The sequence below is a fragment of the Condylostylus longicornis genome, unplaced genomic scaffold (genome assembly GCF_029603195.1).
Source record: "Condylostylus longicornis isolate FDR11 unplaced genomic scaffold, ASM2960319v2 ptg000017l, whole genome shotgun sequence".
In the NCBI taxonomy this organism is placed as follows: domain Eukaryota; kingdom Metazoa; phylum Arthropoda; class Insecta; order Diptera; family Dolichopodidae; genus Condylostylus; species Condylostylus longicornis.
Window position 1 is genome coordinate 9,366,081 of NW_026577986.1, and position 22,106 is coordinate 9,388,186.

General features: G+C 23.8%; 1 protein-coding gene across 3 annotated transcripts in view; it reads left to right on the forward strand.

Moving 5' to 3' along the window:
• The window catches only part of LOC129606139 (tyrosine-protein phosphatase Lar), a 167,154-nt gene that overhangs the window by 81,339 nt on the left and 63,709 nt on the right, over window positions 1-22,106 (forward strand). Inside the window, exons 2-6 of one of the 3 annotated variants that reach the window (XM_055516259.1) lie at window positions 2,253-2,489; window positions 3,117-3,263; window positions 5,521-5,654; window positions 8,838-8,991; window positions 14,756-14,779. In XM_055516259.1, the coding sequence (XP_055372234.1) occupies window positions 2,253-2,489; window positions 3,117-3,263; window positions 5,521-5,654; window positions 8,838-8,991; window positions 14,756-14,779 (696 nt within the window). The remainder of the gene's footprint in view (window positions 1-2,252; window positions 2,490-3,116; window positions 3,264-5,520; window positions 5,655-8,837; window positions 8,992-14,755; window positions 14,780-22,106) is intronic. The other 2 variants (XM_055516260.1, XM_055516261.1) reach the window with 2 other exon arrangements.

Sequence of the window (22,106 nt, forward strand, 5' to 3'; positions counted from 1 at the left end):
TCCCGCCTTCCACTCTCGTTACAATGCTGAATGGTAGATTAGTCGTAGAATTAAAAGCCTGGAATTAAACTTCCAGATTTTTTTTTTGAAATTTTTGTATATCTTTCTTTTCAAAATTTTTAATGACGCCCCTGTTTTCTGGCGCCTATTGCAAATGCATACTTTGCATATATGGTAAATCCAGTGCTGAGTGAAGGTGCCAAGGTACAGAGAAATCGAATAAATTAAAGTATTTAATGAATATCTTAGGTCTTATCTTAGAAAAATTCTAAAATTTAAAACAAAATTTTCAGCTTTCAATAATATATTTTAGGATAAAATATTTTAAGATTTAAATGAAATTTTTTTTTGTTAAAATTTTTTTCAAGATCCCGGGGATTTTTCATTTCCTTCCTTAAAACTATTTCAGACGGTAGTTTGCAATTTCTCTCGAATACAATAAAAATTTGATATTCATTTTAAAAATATTTTATATTATTGCATTTCTCTTAAGTGTACATACATATATCCATATCCTTATTTATAAAATTCAAATCAAAAATTCTTATTCGAAATATAAAATTAATGGAAATAACTATACAATATATACAAGTAAGTATAGTTTCTTATTGTAGATAAAACAAAATATTAAAACATTTTAAAAGCCATTAATTTATTTTCACATTAAGTAAAGTATACATACTATACATATATGTAACGTATTCCATCACTCTCCCACTCTACTCTTCATTTGTATGTATGATCTGGTCCTACTCTCTAATGTGAATTTTTTCAAAAGTGTATACTTTATCTAATGGGATTCACATAAACAGAAATATATAAGAAAACACAGAAAAAAATATAATGTGAGAAATAAATGACCCCATTATTCTATAATAAAAAAAAAATACTATATGTAGAAATGCTATACTTAGTTAGTAGTAATAGTATACCCTCTCTATATAATCACGAAAAATATTGTTGGGAAAAAAATAGGAAAATCGTGTGAAAAACGATCTGCTAAAATAGAAAATTTTCTTTAATTTGATTTTTAAGTTTTTTTTTTTATTTTCTCATTTTTTCCTCTCTAATTTCATTTATTTGATTTTACTTTTCGTTTTCATAAAAAAATATCAAGAAAACACAATAAAAAAATGATAAAGAAAATAAAAAATTTTAAGAATTTTCAATTTGTCCATCTGTCTGAGATGTCAGTCCAGTCCACTCTTTGTACTATACACTGAAGAACCACTGTACATATTTTTTTTTTCATTTATTTTTATTTTATTTTGTACATTTGTTTCATTTAAAATTACATTTTTTTTTTGTTATTTTTTTTTTTTTTGAAATTTTTATAGTCTTATCCATTATGTCTACAACATATAAAAAGAAAGACTTATTATTGTACACAATATGTAGGTACATCGGGATTCGGGATAAGAAATAAATCTGATGGATTCTCAACTTTTATATATGTATGTATGTTCGAATGTATGTACATTTGTAATTGTTTAAAATGTACACGAGTATATTGGCACGTAAAGTTTTAACTTGTAATCCATCCTAACATGTATTTATAATCTTGCTCTCGGCATGTTCAATACGATAAAGTGACATTTTTAATGTTCCTATCCATCTTTTATCTATATACAAGAAAGGATATTTTTTAAGCACATTACATACATGTACATAATATGTATACAATAATATTATATTGTACAAGGAAATTGTAAAAATTGAAATAAAAAATAAAAAGACCATAGAAACACAATTTATCCCTTTCATGTCAAATTGAGAGCATCAACTATTTGGAATTGATAAAAAAAAAAATTGTATTTAACAATGTATGTATTTAAAATTTGTAATATAGTGGACAAAAATTTATTTTGAAATTTTAAAAAATATTGGGCACCCACTGGAAATTGTAATTGTAATTATTTTGTGTTCGTATCTAAGAATCAAGATCACTACTTAATAACCTCTTCGCTATTCTGCTTCGCTATTTTAACAGCAGTTCAACAAATAACAGAATTCTTGTACCTTAAAACGTATTATTCATTTGCAATTCTAACTCAGAAAATTATACATATATGTATATACTTTCTAAGGTTATTTGTTTTTATAGATCTAGTAATTTACTGTCAAAAATAAAACTAATTTAATTTTAAAATCTTAGTATACAATTAATAATATGTAGATAATTTTTATTTTTTTTTTAATAATTTTAAATTTTTAATTATAATTTTATTTCTTGATTTCATACAATTCTATAGGAAGTCTACAAATTGAAAATAGCCGAGAAGAAGATCAAGGAAAATATGAATGTGTTGCTGAAAATTCAATTGGTACAGAACATTCAAAAGCAACATCATTATATGTTAAAGTTAGACGTGTATCACCAAATTTTTCAAGACCACCAGAACCATTAAATGAAGTTATGTTAGGTGCTGATTTAAATTTAACATGTGTTGCTGTTGGTTCACCAATGCCGCATGTTAAATGGATGAAAGGTAAAATTATTTATAATACTAATATATGTATGTATGTATGTGTAATTTGTTTAAAAAATAATAATAGTATTAAAATTATGTATTTAACAAAAAGGCGTCCCGACGTTAGCCACGTCGACCTCACATTTAGTCTAATCTAATTTTCAAAGAAATTTCACTCGATTTTTATAATTTAAAAGAATTTATGAATATCTTCAACCTTTCCATCACTTGTTCTTTTATAAAGATGTACGAAATTTTATTGAAAATTCAAAAACAAAATGATTCCCGAGAAATATTAAATAAACACAATTTTCTTAATACAGCAAAAGAAAATCATAATTTCCATTTCATATACTAAGTATAGCTAATACTTTTTAATAGTAATTTTAATTTCCTAAATAATAATGATTTTCCAAAAATTCAATTCTAATTATGTATATCGTAATTTAAAATTTTATATTGGTATAAGCAAGCCTTGAATAAATTGTTTAAAATTATTTATTAATTTTCAAATATTTATTTAAAAAAAAAAAAAGTAATTTTAAACAAATATTTTTAAATAAAATAAATATTGGCATATAAATTTCCAAATAAATAAATTTATGTTTTTATTGAATTTTTTTATTATATTTTTTTTTTTTTTAGGAGCTGAAGATATTACACCTGATAATGATATACCAATAGGAAGAAATGTATTACAATTGAAAAATATTCAAACATCAGCAAATTACACATGTATTGCGGCATCATCGTTAGGACAAATTGAAGCAACAGCTATAGTTAAAGTACAATGTAAGTAACATAGTCGCTGTAATTAACTGTAAATACAAAATAATAGGCGTGTATGTACGATGTAATATAGATTATTATCGCTATGGAAATTTAAATATGATTTAAAAAATTTTAGAACATTTTATGGTTCAAAATTAAATTTGTGTTCATTATGTTGTTAATTATTTTGGTATGGAAATAATGGTATGACATACAATAATGGTATGATTCATACCAGGTTACATACAATACTTACATTTATAAAAAATTACAGCTTCTATTCAAAATTTTCTGAATTTATTTTTCAGCTTTTTTTACAGTGTTTTTTGTTTCTAAATTCAATACCGCAATATTTTACGATATCACCAAAATTCAAAAAATATTTTAATTAAATGCCGCGACACCTTCAAACAGTACATGATTTTATCTATCTCTATTATCAACATATCGATTCATACCAATTTTATGAAAAGAAATTTGGTTTTTATGTGAAACAATTCAAAATATTGCAGCCTTACATTTATTAAAACACAATATTTTCTATGATTTCTATAAATAATCTACGGTATGGTTTCTATAAATAATCTACATATGATTTCTATAAATAATCTACGGTAATTTACGGTATTATTCTCAAAAATTACGGTATAAATTTACGGTATTATTCTCAAGGTACGATATTATGTAAAATAATGGATTAATAATTATTTCCATTATTATTAATAATATATTCAATCTTGTCCCCTCAATATGAGCCTTGAATTCTAAATGCCCTTATTAATTTATTAATATATTTATTTTGAAATCAAAATAAAACTTGAAATTCTTTAACACTCACTTCCAATTTTATGCTATATTTAAAACGAGATAAACCAAAAATTCAACATTCTATGAAAATTCTTGAAAGTGTTTTTTTTTTTGAGAAATTCTTTTTTTTGAGGCAAAAGTTAATCCATTTTATACAAGTATTCGTTTTTCTTCATAATTTATTTATTAATTGCCCTTTATCATCTTAATTTTATTTTTCATAAAAATTTCCATTTTTAAATCATTTAATGGAAAAATTTTTAAAAATAAAATTTTAATATTTAAAATAATTTTTTTTTAAAGAGAAATGTTACAGCGACAACCAGTACATCCTTATACCAGCATAATAAAATTATTAATGTTAGAAAATAACATTTCTATAAATGTACGAGTACAAGGTGTTTCATATACGTATACAAGCTCATAATATTTAAATCGAGTAAGAAGGGAATTGTGTTTCACTAGAATGCTCAGAATTTTATTAATGCTCAGACTGTAATAATTTCGTTAATAATATAAGGCTTTCGGTATAGCAATTTTGCGAAAATGTAGTGAATGAATTATGATTTTGCGATAAAATTTTCATATTCTTTAGGGTTGTATTTAGTTTTTAATCAGTAAAATTTACTTATTTTTCCAATTTAAAGAAAGTGAATATCTGGAAGAAATACGAAATTGTAACAAAATTTTATTTTCGATTAATTACATTTAAATGGACTAGAATCGAGATAATGAAACATAAAAAATCTAAAAAGTAAATAACTCTTAATAACTTTAAAACTTTTCGAAGTGTTTAATTTTCTTAGCGATGCATTTTCTTAATGCAAATTTTATTCACGCATTCTATAGAAAATTTAATTAAGATTGAAAAAGAATCTTATAGTAAAATTATCCGTGTTTACTATATAGAACGACACGAGTTCTGGAGTACCATTTTTCTTTAATATTCTGAATAAAGTCCAGCATTTTAATTTAAAGAATAGTATATGACTATGCATAACTATTATGTAATAGAATTCTTACAATTATACAAAAATATTTTATCATTTCATTTAAATTTACAAAATATACCATTATTAGGTCTAGTCCCAATAGGGATAGATTATGCTCCAGAATTAAATCCTTATGATAATTTTGTTATTGGCCCCTTAATGATCCTTATCGTTAATTGTTCACTACTAAAGAGGTCGCGCATTTATTTTCCCTTGAGATTTCCATATTTTCGTACGCTAATGAAATACCTACTAATATCTTTTATTTCAAATACTAATTTCCTCTTTATAAATTTCTTAGTTATTAATAATTTTGCATTCTTTCGCTTTCCTGCTTCTTTTACATTATATTTTTCTTTACATTCTACCTAACACAAAATAAAATAAATAGAATTCTTTCCTTTTTAATAAAAACAAAATTTTTAGTTTTATATTTTTATACTTATAATAATGCCTATATTTTTTTTTTGTATTTATAGCATTACCAGCAATGCCCACAGATGTTCAAATCTCAGAGGTGACAGCAACATCTGTCCGTTTAGAATGGTCATATAAAGGACCTGAAGAATTACAATATTACGTTATACAATATAAACCAAAGAATGCTAATCAGGTGAGAAAAATTGCTTGTTGTTTCTTTTCTTTTACTTTTCTCTTTGTTTTTTTTTATCACTTATATTCTAGCAATTTCACTCTCCATATTTCAAAAGGATCACAATTGTTTTGTTTTATTTTTTGTAATATTTTTTAATTTAATTTTTATTCAGGTTTTTATTACCATAATTTTTTTTTGCACCTTTCACCCCATTACTTTTATTTCTATGGTTTTATTCTTTTTATTTTTTATAAAAAAATAAAGTATAATTTGAGAAAATTTTTAAAATAAAATTGAAGGCAAAATGTAGTGCTGTCAGTGAAAATTTACTTGAATATTTTAGAATTTTTAAATTTTAAAGTTGGTTTTAAAGGCAATATTGCTTTAACTAAAAATTTTATCAACAAAAGCTTAAATTTGATTTTCAGTAAAATGCAATATAACAATAGCTTTATTATACAAGGTGTTTCGAGTAAAGTGGCACATGATTTCATGGATGATTTTTTGATAAATTTTCAGTAAAAAATTGTACGGTTTGGGAGGGGATGGAGGATGTGTTTAAATATACTCGTTTTCGAGCTACAGCCTGTTAAAAAAACGGTACCAGTTATTTTTTGCATATAAATAAATGTGTATAACTTCAGAACCATGTAATATAGAGTAACCATCAGTGGCTGGTTTCACAGGCAATTGATGGTTCTTTATTTTCGGTCTTACAATTGATTTAACTTGTTCCGAAGTAGCGTCTATTTACATGACGGAAAAATCTGGTATATTTGTTTTTTAGCAAGCTGAAGCTCGAAAACGAGTATATTTGCACCCTTCCCCCCCCCCAACTGTACAACTTTTTGATGGTATTTGATCAAAGAATCATCCCTGAAGTTATTTGCCAGTTTATGCGAAACACCTTGTATATTAAATTAAAATGATTTAGTTAGATGGTGATAGCTGTCTTTTTCTCAGCCATTCTAAATTACAATAACCATTCTAAAAATATAAAAATGAGAACGTATACAAAATAAAATAAATGAAAAATCTAAGCAAAAAGAAGAAAAAAAAATAAAATAATAATAGTAATGAAAGAAATATCAGTTAAAATAAGTATAAAGGTATACACATAAATCCTTTTGAGAAATTACTTTTCAACTGCTTGGGTAATAAAACAAATTTTTCTTTTCACAAGTAATTACCTATCATTTGCTTTTCCTTTTGTTTTCATTTCAACCTTAAAAACTGTTACAAATTTTCTTTTTTTTTCTCTTTTTTCCTTCTTCTCTCCTTCTCTTTTATAATTTTGAATTTCATTTGCATTCGGTTTAAGGATTTTAATTAATATATTCAATATAAAAGTAATGAAATGAAGCACAGTATAATGACAATATTTTGGGTAATTCAAATTAAATGTCCTGGAATTAAATAAAGTTGGGTCAAACCAATGGTTTGTATTGTAGCACTTTTCCCTTCAACAAGTGAAAATTCTGCTTTTAAATACAGTCTATGTATAGCTATCACACTATTAAAATTATTTTCATTCATATACAAAACTATTTCTAGGATTGCATATATTTAGGATGACGCATATATGCAGTCTTTGAAATAAAGCAAAAATTAATATAAAAAGGGGTTAACATAATGCTCGATTTTAAGGGTTAATTGTGTGAGTTAAGAAAAATAATTATATTTTTTAATTTCACGGAATTTACCGTTAGCTTTTTGCGTTTATAAAAATTTAGAAAAGTTTGCGGTTTCGGAAATATAAGGTGTCAAAAATTTTACGAATTTCAAGAGGTGATAACTTGAGAGGGGGTGGAGATGGAAAAAAATTTTCTTCTAACAAATTGAACTATTTATTAATATCTAAAAGCTCCTAAAATTTCAAGCTTCTACAGTCTGGGGTCTAGAAGAAAAACGACATCAAAAATTTGGAAAAAAAGGACTTTAAATAACGGTAAATTTGAGCGGCCATTTTGTTTTTCTTAAGTTGAACTATAGTATACCGCGCAAGAGGAAGCAAGCCACTGCTTTTCTGCGTTTGCAAAATTTCAAAAATGCTTATGGTTTCATTGCAACAAATATTTAAAAAAGGCCATTTTTAGGGTTTTGGGGGGGTATAACTTCTAGAGGGGGGGAGATAGGTAAAAATTTTGTTCTACGGAAATAAGTTTCTAGTGAAGATCTATGTACGTATTAAATTTCAGCTTTCTATCTTGAAAGGTGTAGAAGTTTTGTAAACAGACACACGGACAGACGGACGGACGAACGGACGGACGGACGGACGGACAGAGTGAAACTAATAAGCACTTTTTTCAAAAAATTTTTTGGAAAAGTGCTAAAAACAAAAAAATATTAAGTAAATAAAAATTATTGTTCTATTTTTAACATTTTTAATTATAACATATTAAAACGTAATTCATTCTAATTTTAAGAATGTACATGTGAAAACCTAATTTAAAATTATTTTTGGAATTCACGATTGCATTGTGATTTATGAAGCTAGAAAGCTGAAATTTTATACGTGCATAGATATTTTAATAGAAACCTATTTCCATAGAAAAAATTTTTTTTTTATATTTCCCAGAAATTTAACGGGAAATGCGATGACGTCCAAAAAATATAATTATTTTTCTAAACTCACGCAATTAAGCCTTAAATTCGAGTAATATGTTAACAACTATTTAAATTTGATTTTTTTTTTTATCTAATCCTAAATGTATACAATATATTTAAAATACTTGATAATTTTTATTCATATACAACAAGTATATGAAACGTAACCGCCAGATTGTTGTAAGCTGGAACGTAAATAGTTAGATTGAATTTTGAATTGTTGAAGGGAAAAGTGGTATTTTACAAAATATTGCTTTGACCAAACTTTATTTTTAATTACGTATGTAGGTATTTATGTAGATAAACCCCAATTATTTATATTCCCGTATTAATTTTTGGGTTTATTTGAAAATTTATGATTTTTGCACTTGATTTTCTTCAATTTCATTTACTAAAATTTAACAAATTTTAATGCTACTCCACATGACTCCATATATAGAAGTAGCCTAAAAATATGCACTTATGTTTTCGATATTATTATTATTTTTTCTTTCAAATTTATCTTGCACAACGCTATCCCATTCCTATATACATACTTATTTGCAAATATAGTTGAACAAAATTCTATTCTCAATTTTCATATTTTATTTGAAGCAGGCATTTAGCGAAATCAGCGGGATTATAACAATGTATTATGTTGTGAGAGCCTTAAGCCCATATACTGAATATGAATTTTATGTGATAGCTGTAAATAATATTGGACGTGGACCACCATCAGCACCAGCAACATGTACCACTGGTGAGACTGGTAAGTAATAATAATTATAAAAATTTTGTTTTATAAAAAAAAAAAAAATATTTTTAAACTTTTCTTTCTTTAGCAATTTCTTTTCTGATTTTAGTTCTTCTACTTTCTTCTTGTTTTCTTTTTATCTTTTAGTTTAGTTAAAAAATAAAATTATTCTTCTTCTAATTTTCATTCTTTATTTTGTTTTTTTTTTTTTTCATTTATAATTTTTTCCTTTAACACTCTAATAACAAAAAAATTTTTTTCCTCAAATATTCTAGTTTGCGATTTAGTTTCATTTCATATATTTTTTTTTTAATTCTAACGATACTTCAAATATTAAAATTACAGTTAGTGTCTAAAAAATAACCTTCTTTAATTTTTAATCTTTAATATTCTATCTATATATATATAGAAATTCATTTTTTAATTGCCATTATCTTTGCTTTTTGTTTTAAAAAAATTTTCGAATTTTTTCGAATTTTCAACTCATTTATATTAAAAATTTCGTTGTTAAAAGTTGTTTCTTTTTATATATTCTTTGTTGTTAAAAAAAATAATAATTTCAAACTTAAAGTCAAGTTTACACTCTTGAGCGCAACAAACGAAAAGTAAAACAAAGATAATTAAGGTGGTATAAAAACTTCATTTTTACATTTCGTCATTTTTAATACAAACAAAAAAAAAAAACGCTCATAAAAATTAATTTTGTAAAATCTTAATCTTTGTAAGGTTTGAATCTAGGGGTTTTAAAAACAAAATTGAATTTTATTGCTGAATATTGCTGACATTTTTGAAATAACAATTTCATAATTACATAAGTGATCAAAATGTATTGATAGTATAAAAAAATTAAAAATGTTGTCAATTTGAAAATTGTAGCAATTTCATATTATTCAAATTCACAATTCAGCTTATAAATGATAACTGCTGAATTCAGTGTAATTAGTAAATGCTGAATTAAGCACTCTAATGCAAGTTGTAAAAGTTACAATTGCTGAATTGTCGAACAATTTTAAAGTAATGAGATTTCTACAATTTTGGAGATTACAAACTAGTCTTGTTGCTAAAAATGTCATTAATTTTCTATTCACAACCTATTATCAACTATTTTCATAATTAACACTAATTTCATTTATTTTAAAATTATGTTAATTATAAATATAATAATAATTGGATGTTATGGCTTCTTTCACCAATTTAATGTTTCATTTACATACATATATGTAATCAGCATATAGTTAATAGCCACTTTGGACAAAAATACATTTTGACAATATCCAAACGACTGGAAAAAGAAAAAAATCTACATTTATAAATGAAATTTCTCTCATTAAATTCAGAATAGTTCAGAACTTTCATTTGTTTGCATTTTGTAAAGCTATAACTTCTAGCTTTAGGGTGCTTTTATCTAATAGATTACTTAGTTTTTATAGTGAAAATGTGTAAATCGTGATTTGGAATCTGTTCTAGTGGCGGCTCTAAAATGTTTACGTATCATAACAATATTCTGAATTGAAATTCCGGCAGAAAGGAATCTATACATTTTCAAGTCTAAAGAAAATTTTAAATACTTATTATATACACTATTATTTTCTACCATTTATAGCGTTTTCTTCCAAAATTTTCATGTCGGATTCATTTTATGTTCGAGTAATTCATAGTGGCTATAATTAATAACTGTATTGATTTCATTCTTAAATCCTAGACCTGCAGAATTTTTATTATTATTTACATCATAATTTAGTACTCATGGTGTTGAACTTATTGTAGTTGAACACAAGGAACATTAGTTAAGTTATAAAAATGCTGATTTGTTTCTTCAACATAAGGAAGCATAAAAAAAAAAGCGTTTCACATTTCTCTCGATTTTTAATTCTGAATACTAAAACTTAACAACTATAATTTTTATGGTTTATAAGTGTCTTACGCACTATGATTTAGATTAGACTGATTTATTTATTAAGTGCAAACGAAAACTTCTTACTTCTCTTTTTGTTAACATATTTGACGTCTTTTGATGAAGTTACAATCATTTCAATAGCTCATCCTATTTAAAACATTTTGTTATTGTTTGCTTGATTGACATGGCCGGTGCAACAGGTCCAATCCCCCTCAAATTAGCACAAATGTCTCGTTTTGCTACCACTACTCTACTATTACCTACATTTATTGTACGATTACAGGCCATATGCTCATAGTATTCAATCAAAAATTTCCAAAGTAATATGCACCAATTGTTTATACCTTAACAATTTCGCTACATAAAAACTAACTGTAATTTTAAAAATTTTTTTTCTACAATTATATTTTCTTATTTTTGTATAATTTTTCATTGCTGTATAACTTTTATTTAATGTAGACAATATTATTGAAGAAGAAGAAAAAATCTAATTTTTCTTCCGCCATTAATTTAATTTTGCTTTTGTTAAAAAATTTTGAGTTATGTCAGGAGTTTTTTTTTTTTTTTTCATAAGTAAAATTTTAATTTTTACCCTGCCACTTCATATGTTTTTTTTTTTTTTGTTTAATAATCTCTATTTTTCCTTCCTATAATATCGTTTTTTCTTTTGTATTTTGATCCACTGCAAGTAAATAACTGTATATTATATATAAAATTATATTATAACTGTAAAACAAAAATCAAACAATTTTTTGACGAATTCTCTTTTTTTTTCATGTTTTTTTCTCTCTTTTTTACTACTCTCATTCATGTTAAATTTTGTGTCAATGTCAACTATGAAAAAATTTACGATATAAAAAAAAAACATACGACATATTTTTTTTTTCTTGTTGGTTTTATTCAATCAATTTAACACCATGATTGGTAAAATGGTGTCCTATGGTGGATTTTTTGGAATTTTTTGGTACCGCTATAATATTCATCATTCATATACGCTCATTTGATCACATATTCATCTATACAAAAAAAAAAAATCTTTGCTGTTTACGATAACTTGAATGAAACAAAAACAAAAAAAAATTTTTGATTTTTTAAAAAAAAAACTAAAAAATAAATAAAAAAAAATGTAAAAAAAAAATGTTTTTTTTTACTCTTATTTTTTCTTTTTTTTATTTATTTTTTTTTTCTGTTGTTTCTTTGCGTAAGCGATAAAATAGATTTGATAGAATTTTGTGTTCCTTATTTCCGTTGTATTTTATTTTCAGTATTCGTACATTTTTATTTCGTTAGCCTAGTGTTTCCGTTTTATATGAGTTTTTCTTTTCTTTTTTGTTCTTTTTGAGAATTTATTAGTTATATTGTGGTTATTCTTGACTTTTATTACATTTTTGGTTTGTCAAAAATTTTAGGTTCGTTTTGTTGCTTTTTTATTTCTCCATTTTGGTTTTTTTTTCTATATTAATGCTTTATTGATTTTTAGATTATTTATATCTTATTTTTTGATTGAAAATGATTTGGGTACAATTTATCCATTTTAAATTTTTTTTGCTTTTGGTAAAAAAAAATTAAGCATTGAAATTCTAGGTAGCTTATATACAAAATATTTTATACAAATAAAGTTTATGACTTTTTTTTTGATTACAATTGAATAAATTTTAATGCAAAGGAAAAAATTATTGCCTTTGTTTATTAAAAACTATAGGAAAGTAGTGGAAATTTCTTGAATTATCAAAGTACTTTTATTTAAATTGGGTAAGGTGTAGGCAAACATTTGGAAATAAAAATTTTTTTTTACGATATATTGAAAAAATTTAATCAATATTCTAAATTTGAAATTATGTAGGCTTTGTTTGTAATATTTTCATTTAATTCAAATAAAATTGCTACAATAAGAAGAGCTTTAGAGAGCGCCAATAATTTTTCTTGACTGAAAACTGTATTTTAAAAATTGATAAAACTATAAATTTTTTGTGAGTAATACCCTGTTCACAATACAGCGAATAACGTGTTATTCTCGAATTACATTGTTATGCATTGTGTTCAACCAAAATTAAATTTTATATGGAAAAAATCTTTCACTTTAAAACATAATTCCAAGATACCATGTTTTTACTAGTTTTAAAATTTTAATATTAAACATACACAAAAATATTTTTGATTTTCTTTATAACATGTTATTCGAACAGTATAACATGTTATTTTGCTGTAGTTACAATAGAAAATTTATAAAATTTTATAATTAAATGTATTTCATTGAAAATTCTACCTATTAAATTTCGGTTTTAATAACAGTTATTAAATAATTGTTATAAAATTATAAAATTTTTTTCTTCAACATTTAAAGAACAAACATAAATTTTCTCCGTTTCCTTATAAAACAAAATTTTAATTTAAATATTAATTAGAACCCAAAACGGATACCCCTAGTTATAGTTGAAATATATTAATAAATAAATCGGAACTCTGTATTAGTAAGTAATATAACGAAATTGTTACAACGGTTTGTAAAGAAGCCCTTTTCCATTGAACATGTGAAAATAATGCCTTTAATAACAGTCTATTACATTATTTAAATTACGAGTACAAATGTTTTGTATTTTCATTTATGTGAAAATTTTTCAATTTATTGCATACATTTAGGATGTGCCAAAGGTAAGCAATCAAAGAAATATAAACACAGTAATTGCATTCAACGGTTAAGTGAGTTCAGATAAATAATTATAATTTTTGTTGGCATAGCATTTACTGTTTCTTTTTCGCTTTTAGAGAAATTCATAAAATCCTGTAGTTCGGGAAATATAATGCTTTAAAAATTCAATTCTTACAAATTTCTAGAAGCGATAACTTGGAACGGGATTGGAAGTGGAAAATTTCTTATTCATACGAAATAAATTGTTCATTGGTATACAAAAATTGGCTGAAATTTTAGACTCCTAGAAGTTGCCGTCTAGAAAGAATAATGACGTAAAAAATTTGAAAAAAAAAAATTTTTGTCTTAGGTAACGGGTTATTTAAACGGCCTTTTTATCTTTTTAATGTTCAATTGTACTATTATGCCGGAAATTTAACTACACATTTTATTATCGTGTTTTGCTTTTTTTTTTCTGTTGTTCAGCCTAAAGGTATGCCATAAATCCGTATATTTCGGTAGTTTAGTGTACATATCAGTATTTGAATTAGAATAATTGAAATATAATCGTGTTTACTATATTTTTAAAAGCAATATTTTCACTTGTCGCAACGAAATGTGCTATTTTACAAACCACTGGTTCAATCCAACTATATTATAAATTTTTTTCAACTACTCGGTAGTAAAAAATATTTTTAAAGTAAATTAAAGATTTATTCAAAAATTCTAGGCACTCTATTAGGTACTCTATGTATTTTTTGTAGTTTTAAATTTATTTGTAGCTCTATATAAAATTTATTATAGTATTTTTAGTAGAAACTTAAATTGTATCCATTATATAATTAATTAATTTATTATAAACCTCGTATATTTCCGTAATATTTTTTTTTTTTTTTCAAAATAAATTTTGTAAATGCTTTTAATTTTTCATATTTATTTAAAATTTGAATTCAAATATTTTTTTTTTAATTATTTTCTTTATTTATAATTAAAATTTATTTATTTTTCAATGTGATTTTAGTTGAATTTTTAACATTGAAAATTATTAATTTTTTTATATGTATATCAAAAAAAAAATAAATAATCATTCTAAAAAAAAAAATTATTTCATTCTCTTTTCAAATTTTTCATTACGAAAAAAATTAAAAATATTCAAAAATAAAAATTTTCTATCAACATAATAAAAAAATCAAAAATAATCCAAACAAAACCAAAAAAAAAATAACAAATAATTTCGAAATACCAAAAATAAGGTGATTTTACATTTGGAGGAGCAAGTAAGTTTAAAATTCCTTTTTTTTTTTAATAATCTCTCATAAATGATAAAAAAAAAATTAAAATATTTTTCAATTTATTTTTTTTTGTTATTTGAAAATTTGTATTTGATTTATTTTAGAATTATTGGGAAATTTTTTTTCATTTTTACATATTTTAAAATATTTTATGTAATAATTGCAAATAATAATTATTTGTTTAACGCATAAAAAGTATAAATGTTATTAGAATTATTTATTTACGTTATTGAAATAATATTTACCTACATAATATTTATGTGTTTTATCATATAATAATTATTTACATACATATTGATTTTAAATAATTATTTCATTTCACATTTTGTACTTAATAATAATTATATTTTGGGTTCTGTTTTTTTTCCGAAATTGTGTGTTTAAAATGGTATGTGTTAGATACAAAAGAAAAATTGATTCTATAAAGGGTATAATTTGTAAAAAGTGTTTGTTTTGGTAATAACCAAAAGTCAACAAAAAATCGCAAAATTACAAATCTAGCATTCACTATTACGATTATGTTTTCGGTTTTCCATTCGAAGAGTTCAAATTCGAGATGCTTCCTCGAACAAATTGAACACACCATAAGAGAAAATTACACTACCAAAGACAATTACATTGCTTGATGTAAAATTAATTTTATTGCGGCGGTTAATTTACAGACCTAAAACATGAAATTCACATCTTTTCAAATGTATTTTTAATAGAAAACTGTTGAGTATTAATAATTCAGGCATGTTACTCGAATACCTGTCTTTATATATTAAAATTGTAAAACAAACCAAGACAGTATGATGTTAGATAACCATACGCGACACGATTTAGTTCCAACAAATAATTAGATTGCAGAAACAGAATTTCAATTTTAAAAATTTTAAATTCAGTACCAATTGTAGGCGTACAAAATGATATTTAACTATATAATTTAAAATTTATGAAGCAATTGTTAGTATAATGCGAGGTCTGAAACCCCGTACGCTGCACGGTTTAGTATTCACAATTAAAATTGCAAAAACAAAATAGAATTTCAATTTTAAAAATTTAAATTCAGTGACACTCCCAATTGTCAATCACTAATTTAAAATTTATCAATTAATTGTCTTTGTAAATTTTCGTAGCTCATGTTCTCAAACACGTAAACTTCAAGATTATTTTTATGATATGAGCACAATTTATCACGGAATCTATAATATAAAAAATCTCATTCATTTAAATATTTTTGAATTGTAACAAAAGAAATCACTTGTTTGTCACTAATACTAATCAAAGTGAAAGAAATGTAATGTCATTTTTGAGTGAATATTTTCTATATATTCACTAAAACTGTCTGCCATCTTCATTTTAACTAACATACAAATCTAAAAAATAATATTATTTGTATATTTTTATAAAATTTATCATATAGTTTAATGCCCTTACAAAAACTATTAGATGTAAATCAAAATTTTAAAAATTTATGAATGATTACAACATTTTAAACTTTAAACTTCTTTAATATTGCACTACATGAAGCATATTAAATAGTTAAAATTCTATTTTATATAGTACTATATAGAGAAGAGCTAAAGTTTCGTCTTTTTTCTATAAATATAATTCGATGCTATACTATGGTATACGTAAATCCTTTCTTTTTTAAATATATATTTCATAAATCTTCTGAATATATTATGTCCTTTTTGAATATATTATAAAATCCTTGTTTATGGTACCTATACAAATTTTGTGCAAAAAAAAAATCTTTAAAAATATATTCTGTTTTTTAGTAAAAATTTCTATGAATAACTGTATAGTTATTATGTAAGTATAGTGCAACAAAAAAAAAATTAAAAAAAAAAAAAAAATGTTAAAATAAAGAAAATAAAGTTATTAGCATAATTTTCCTGTTCATATACAAAACAATGTCTGTTATTTGGTTGTTTGCTTAAGTTTTAGCTATTTTTTCGGATATTTTAAAAATTTAGAAGCTGGATAAACCTTTGCATTATTATAAAACTTATATATACAATCAACTACATAATCTCTATAATATGTACATAATAATGTAGGTATATAATGTATATATTTGCTTATATGAGAATGTATAAAAGAATTTTTACAAATATCTAAATATACACGTTCATTGAAATACAACTACCTATATATATATATATATACACATTACAACTACATTATTTATATAAAATATTTAAGGTTATAGTTTTTCTTTAAAATATTTTTGTTTAGGAATATATGCAATATATATAAGTACTTTGCCCTATTTTAAATATTTATAAAATACGAGCTGGTTATGAAAATACCATTGCCATCTATTGTTAAAAAAAAAAAAAGATGAAATTTTTCGAGAATAACTAAATTTGGCTAAATTATATAGCAATCTCTTAGTATTCAAATGCAAAACCTGATTTATGTTGTAAAATTTCAAAGTTATTGCTAGTGTGATTATTCAACCCACCATGCATAATAAAGTTAACTGTACATATATTATTTTTGGTATCGACCGCATTGCATACAAATAAGGGAGGTTATGTGATAACATCAAATTTCACTTATGGAGTATTCGGTGAAAATGTATTTGTCCATGCTAAGGAAGTGTAAATAAACAATTTTTACAGAATCTGTCAGTCTATCTGTATGTTTTTGTGTCGGTCTGTCTTCTTTCTGATCCGATTTTTATGAAATATATAAGTTTTGTTATAATTTACTTCAAATTTAATATTTCAGTTTTGATTGCTACCGAAACTAACTGACAAACTATTCAGGGATTTTAGACGATACAAACTAAAACTGTACTAAGAGCCAAATTTAAATTTTTCTAGATACATTAACAAAAAGCTGTCTAACTTATATGTAGAAACAAGTGAATTTCTGTACTATAATAACAATTAAAGTGGTACTCACTTAAAAAAAAAAAACTTTTGCAGAACAACGAACAAAAACAAATTGTTTTATGAAGACATGAACTTAACCTTACTTTTTTCATATCGTAAAATTTGGGGTTAATATATTTGTTTCATCTTAAAACTTGGACTTAAAAATTATAAGTTGGAATTTTTATATGATATTTCGATTTATTTGTTAATTTCTCAAAATTTGAACAATTTATTGATTTAAACAATTTCTACAGGGCCTGTTCTCGCTCTTGAGTATCACAACATTAGCAAATTTTTTTAATTCAAACTCGTATACATTTACAACTTTCTTAAATATTTTATTTTCTCATGTCAAATAGTTTATTATATTAACTTGTATTTATTTATTTATACATACATACATAATATTATGTATATATGTACAAATAATGTACCGTTATTATTCTAAATAACTTTAATATATAAAATATGTAAAGTTTATTTTTTATATGATGGTGTATAATATGCGCCATAGTTATTTGTTTAGTTCATGACATCTATTTAGAATTTTTATATAGAATTTTCATTGTATAACGGTTAAAAATGTTAATTTTTATAACCATTTTACTTGAACAGCAGATAATATTATATGCCCATATATACATAATATCACATAAGTACCCATATGTATATGAAAACACTGTTATTTTACGTACATAATATAAATTTTGTAATAAAGTACAAAGTGAGAGGCAAAAAAACTATATTTTTTCCCCTATATTACATTAACATTATACTCTATAATATTAAGGAGGAAAATTGCAATTGTAACGGTTTATTTTTAGGTATATATTATAAAGATTTTACATTGTTATCCTTTTTTTTTGGTTATCCTGGCTTTGGTAAAAAAAAACTATTTATTTTTCATACATAATAATATTTTGATTTTTTTTTTTTATAAATGTTTTGATAAATACAAATATTTGGTTGTTTATTAAGGGATAAAAATATTTTACGGTAGTGATTTTTAATTTGCTCTTATTGTAAGCAAGTTTCTACACATATAGTCGAAAAATCGCATTATATGGGCAATGTCCGTATAAAGTGTATGTGAAAAATTATGTATAAAAGATCAAAGATTGCCAAGGTGTCAGTGGCGTTCACGTTTACCCTATTGAAAAAAAACGATTATTAATGGAATTATTTTCACAGTATTACGATAATAACAGTATTTTACGATATTAACAATTTTTATATTCTAATTTGTTCAACTTTTTAATTTTAAATGGTACAACAGAGAACCAAATACGCAATGCCGTTTTTAATTTTTAGGAATGTTTGTACTTTATTTGTACGTATGTGTACTAGGCAAGTCGAAAGGGTTAAAATTTAAATTCTTCATAGCTTACAAGTTATCAACATTTAGCTAACGTATATGAATTAGTTACGAAGTTATAGAAATGATCTTAAAATTTATTTCAAACTTATAGAATTTCTCAACTTAGCAATTCAGTTAGTATAAAAGCTTGTAATTTTTTTTTTTGCCATTAATGCCTTCAATTACATTTGGAATTAACTGAAATGTTTGTCTATTATAGAACATTACCAATATTGAGCTCAAATTTTAATAAGTGACTCTTCAACAGCTTTTCAAAAATATACGTATATCTGTGTCTGAACTTGGGATATTTTGAAAACCAATTCAAAATTGTCTTTGAAGGAAAATTTTAACGAATGTTATGTAATAATGAAAAAATTGTTATTCGTTTTGAGCCTTGAAGGCTCAAAATCCGTTTTCCTGACTACAAAAATTTATTTTTTTTTTAGAAATAAAGACTAAAATTCAAATATTTTTTTAGTGGTGCACAATATTCACGTTCTGCATTTTATTACAAAATTTTATGTAAATCCAAAATTCTATTTTTTTCTTTTGGTTTTTCTTCTAATTCTTGTTGAAAATTTTTGAGTTGAAAAAGGTTAATCTGTTCTCTTCATCCTTTTACATCCTTGCCGTTTTTTTGTAAATTATTATTTTTTCTTTCTATGTAAGTGGTTTCTTATACTTTTTTCCTATTTTTGTTCAAAAAGTGCAATATGTCAAAAATTTCTTTTTTTTTTTTCGTTATCCTCATGTATTTATGTTATAAATATTTAAAATAGCCATGTTGTGTAACACATATACATACGTAAAACAAATACAAAAGTGCAGTTTATTCTTACTAATTCCAATTTTATCTATGATGGCTGAGAAATATGAAAATTTTTCTTTATATTTTAACATTATGGCCGTATTAGAGCACTTGAATGCAATATTTTGTTATTTTTTTCGGTGTAAAAGTTCAAAAAGGATCACATCTGGTATAGAAGTTTTTGGGAAAATTTTTGTTTTTTTTTTTTTTTTAAATAATTTATTACAGAATTAATATTATAAATATCTAATGCAATATTTATAAGAAGTGTTATACAGATGTTGCATGATAGTCTTAATTAGTAAAATACGAATATAATTTATATTAAGAGATTGGATTAGAAAGAATTTAGAACCGGAATTTTTTAATAAAAATTTTGGATTAATAAATTTTTCGTGGTATTAAATTTTGAAAATTAATAATATGTGCACAAACAACTGTAGACAATTCCTTTAAAATATTCAATAGTTTTGTAAGAGTGTGCGATTTTAAAAAAAAAATTTATGGCAAGAGTTTTAAAGAATGAAGAATGCAGTAATAAACAAAACATTTATTAGAAAATCATATTTATTTTTGATAAAATAATGTAAATGATAAATATCTAGAAATATGCATAGAGGATCATAATATTTTTTACCAGTTAGTACTAATCAAGTAATTTTCATTTTATCTGCTTCGATTTTGGACAAAACTGAACAGCATTTCAAATAAGCATTCTTGATTATAACTATTCGAGTTTCAGTACCTAATTAACAAATTATTTATGATAAATGTCTTTAATTTTAAATATGTTACCTTTAACTCTTTCGACCCGGTATTCGAATAGTGTAATTAACTGATGGTTTACATGTAGAGTCTATTACTTTAAAATAAAAAACAAACTGTCTGTGAAACAGCAGAGAACGAAATACAATGCAATATTTAAATTTTAGGGATTTTTGAACTTTACTGGTACATTTGCGTACCAACCGGCCGAAAGGGTTAACTCAACTTTAATTAATTCCCAAAAATTTAAATTATTAGTAAAATATGGCAAAGTCTTGAAAATTTTTGCTTATCATTCATATTCATTAAAAATTCAGTTTTTCCTTTCGAATAATCCTCAGCTGTATTGGGTTTATACTAAAGGTATATACATACATTAATATTATACAGAGTTGCTATAGTAAATTTTTTTTTTTTTTTGCAAATTTTAGATTTTTAGTTAAATTTTTCTGTCAAAATGTGCTTTATTGGAATTTTATCTTTCATATTCTAGTAACCAACATTTTTTTGTTGTTGTAACATGTTGTTTTCTACACTATACAAAAAAAAATTTTTTTTTGCATTTGACTATGCAATTCTAATGAATTTCAAATAATTTTTTTTTTTTTTGTTTTTTGAAAAATAAAAAATGAAAGCAACATAAAATTGACAATAAAAATTTTAAGAAAACAAATCAAAACAAAAAAATTCGTATTTTCTGAATTCATTTTGTAAAATCTAAGAATAAAATTGTTTTATATAAAAAAATTTATTTAAAATTATTATTTTTCAAATCAAATGAAAACAAACTCTTCTGTAATTCTGACAGAAAATCGTTTCTCTCATATCATGAATGTAGAATTGAGAAGGAGGACATAGAAGCAGGAGAAATTGAATTCAAAACAAAAAAAATATCACATGGAAAAGTTACCAAATTTTTTTGCATTCACATTACAAGAATTTAAATGCCATCTTTCCGCATGTTTAAATTATTCTACTCCTCTTGCTATGTTCCTTGGTACACCAGTATTAAATTTCCTTTCGTTATTGTTATAATCTTAATGTCTTCCATTGCGAATCGATTTAGATAATAAGATAATTTTACGAGCGTTATCCTTTTCAAAAGGATATTTTCTGAATTCATCTGGTATATCATCTAATATATTGTATACAACATAATTATAACACAATATGCTTCTCTTTCAATTACTATATACAATACTTATATATATATATAATATATGTATGTAAACATATTTGAAAAGTGGCAATATTCTTCAATTACATTGGTAAAAGAGAAATCCTAATATGAATATCAATTGGAAAAAAGATTGGTTAAAAATTTTTTAAAAAAAAAAAGGACAAGAAAATGATTTTTAAAGTTTTCTCTTTAAAAAAATAGAAAATTAAAAGAAAATTTTAATGAAATATCCGAAAAATTTCCAGAATTTCATATTTTATCTGTTATATCTGATATATGAAGAACTAAATCTGTATAAAAATATGAAGAAAATTTCTAGAGGATCATAA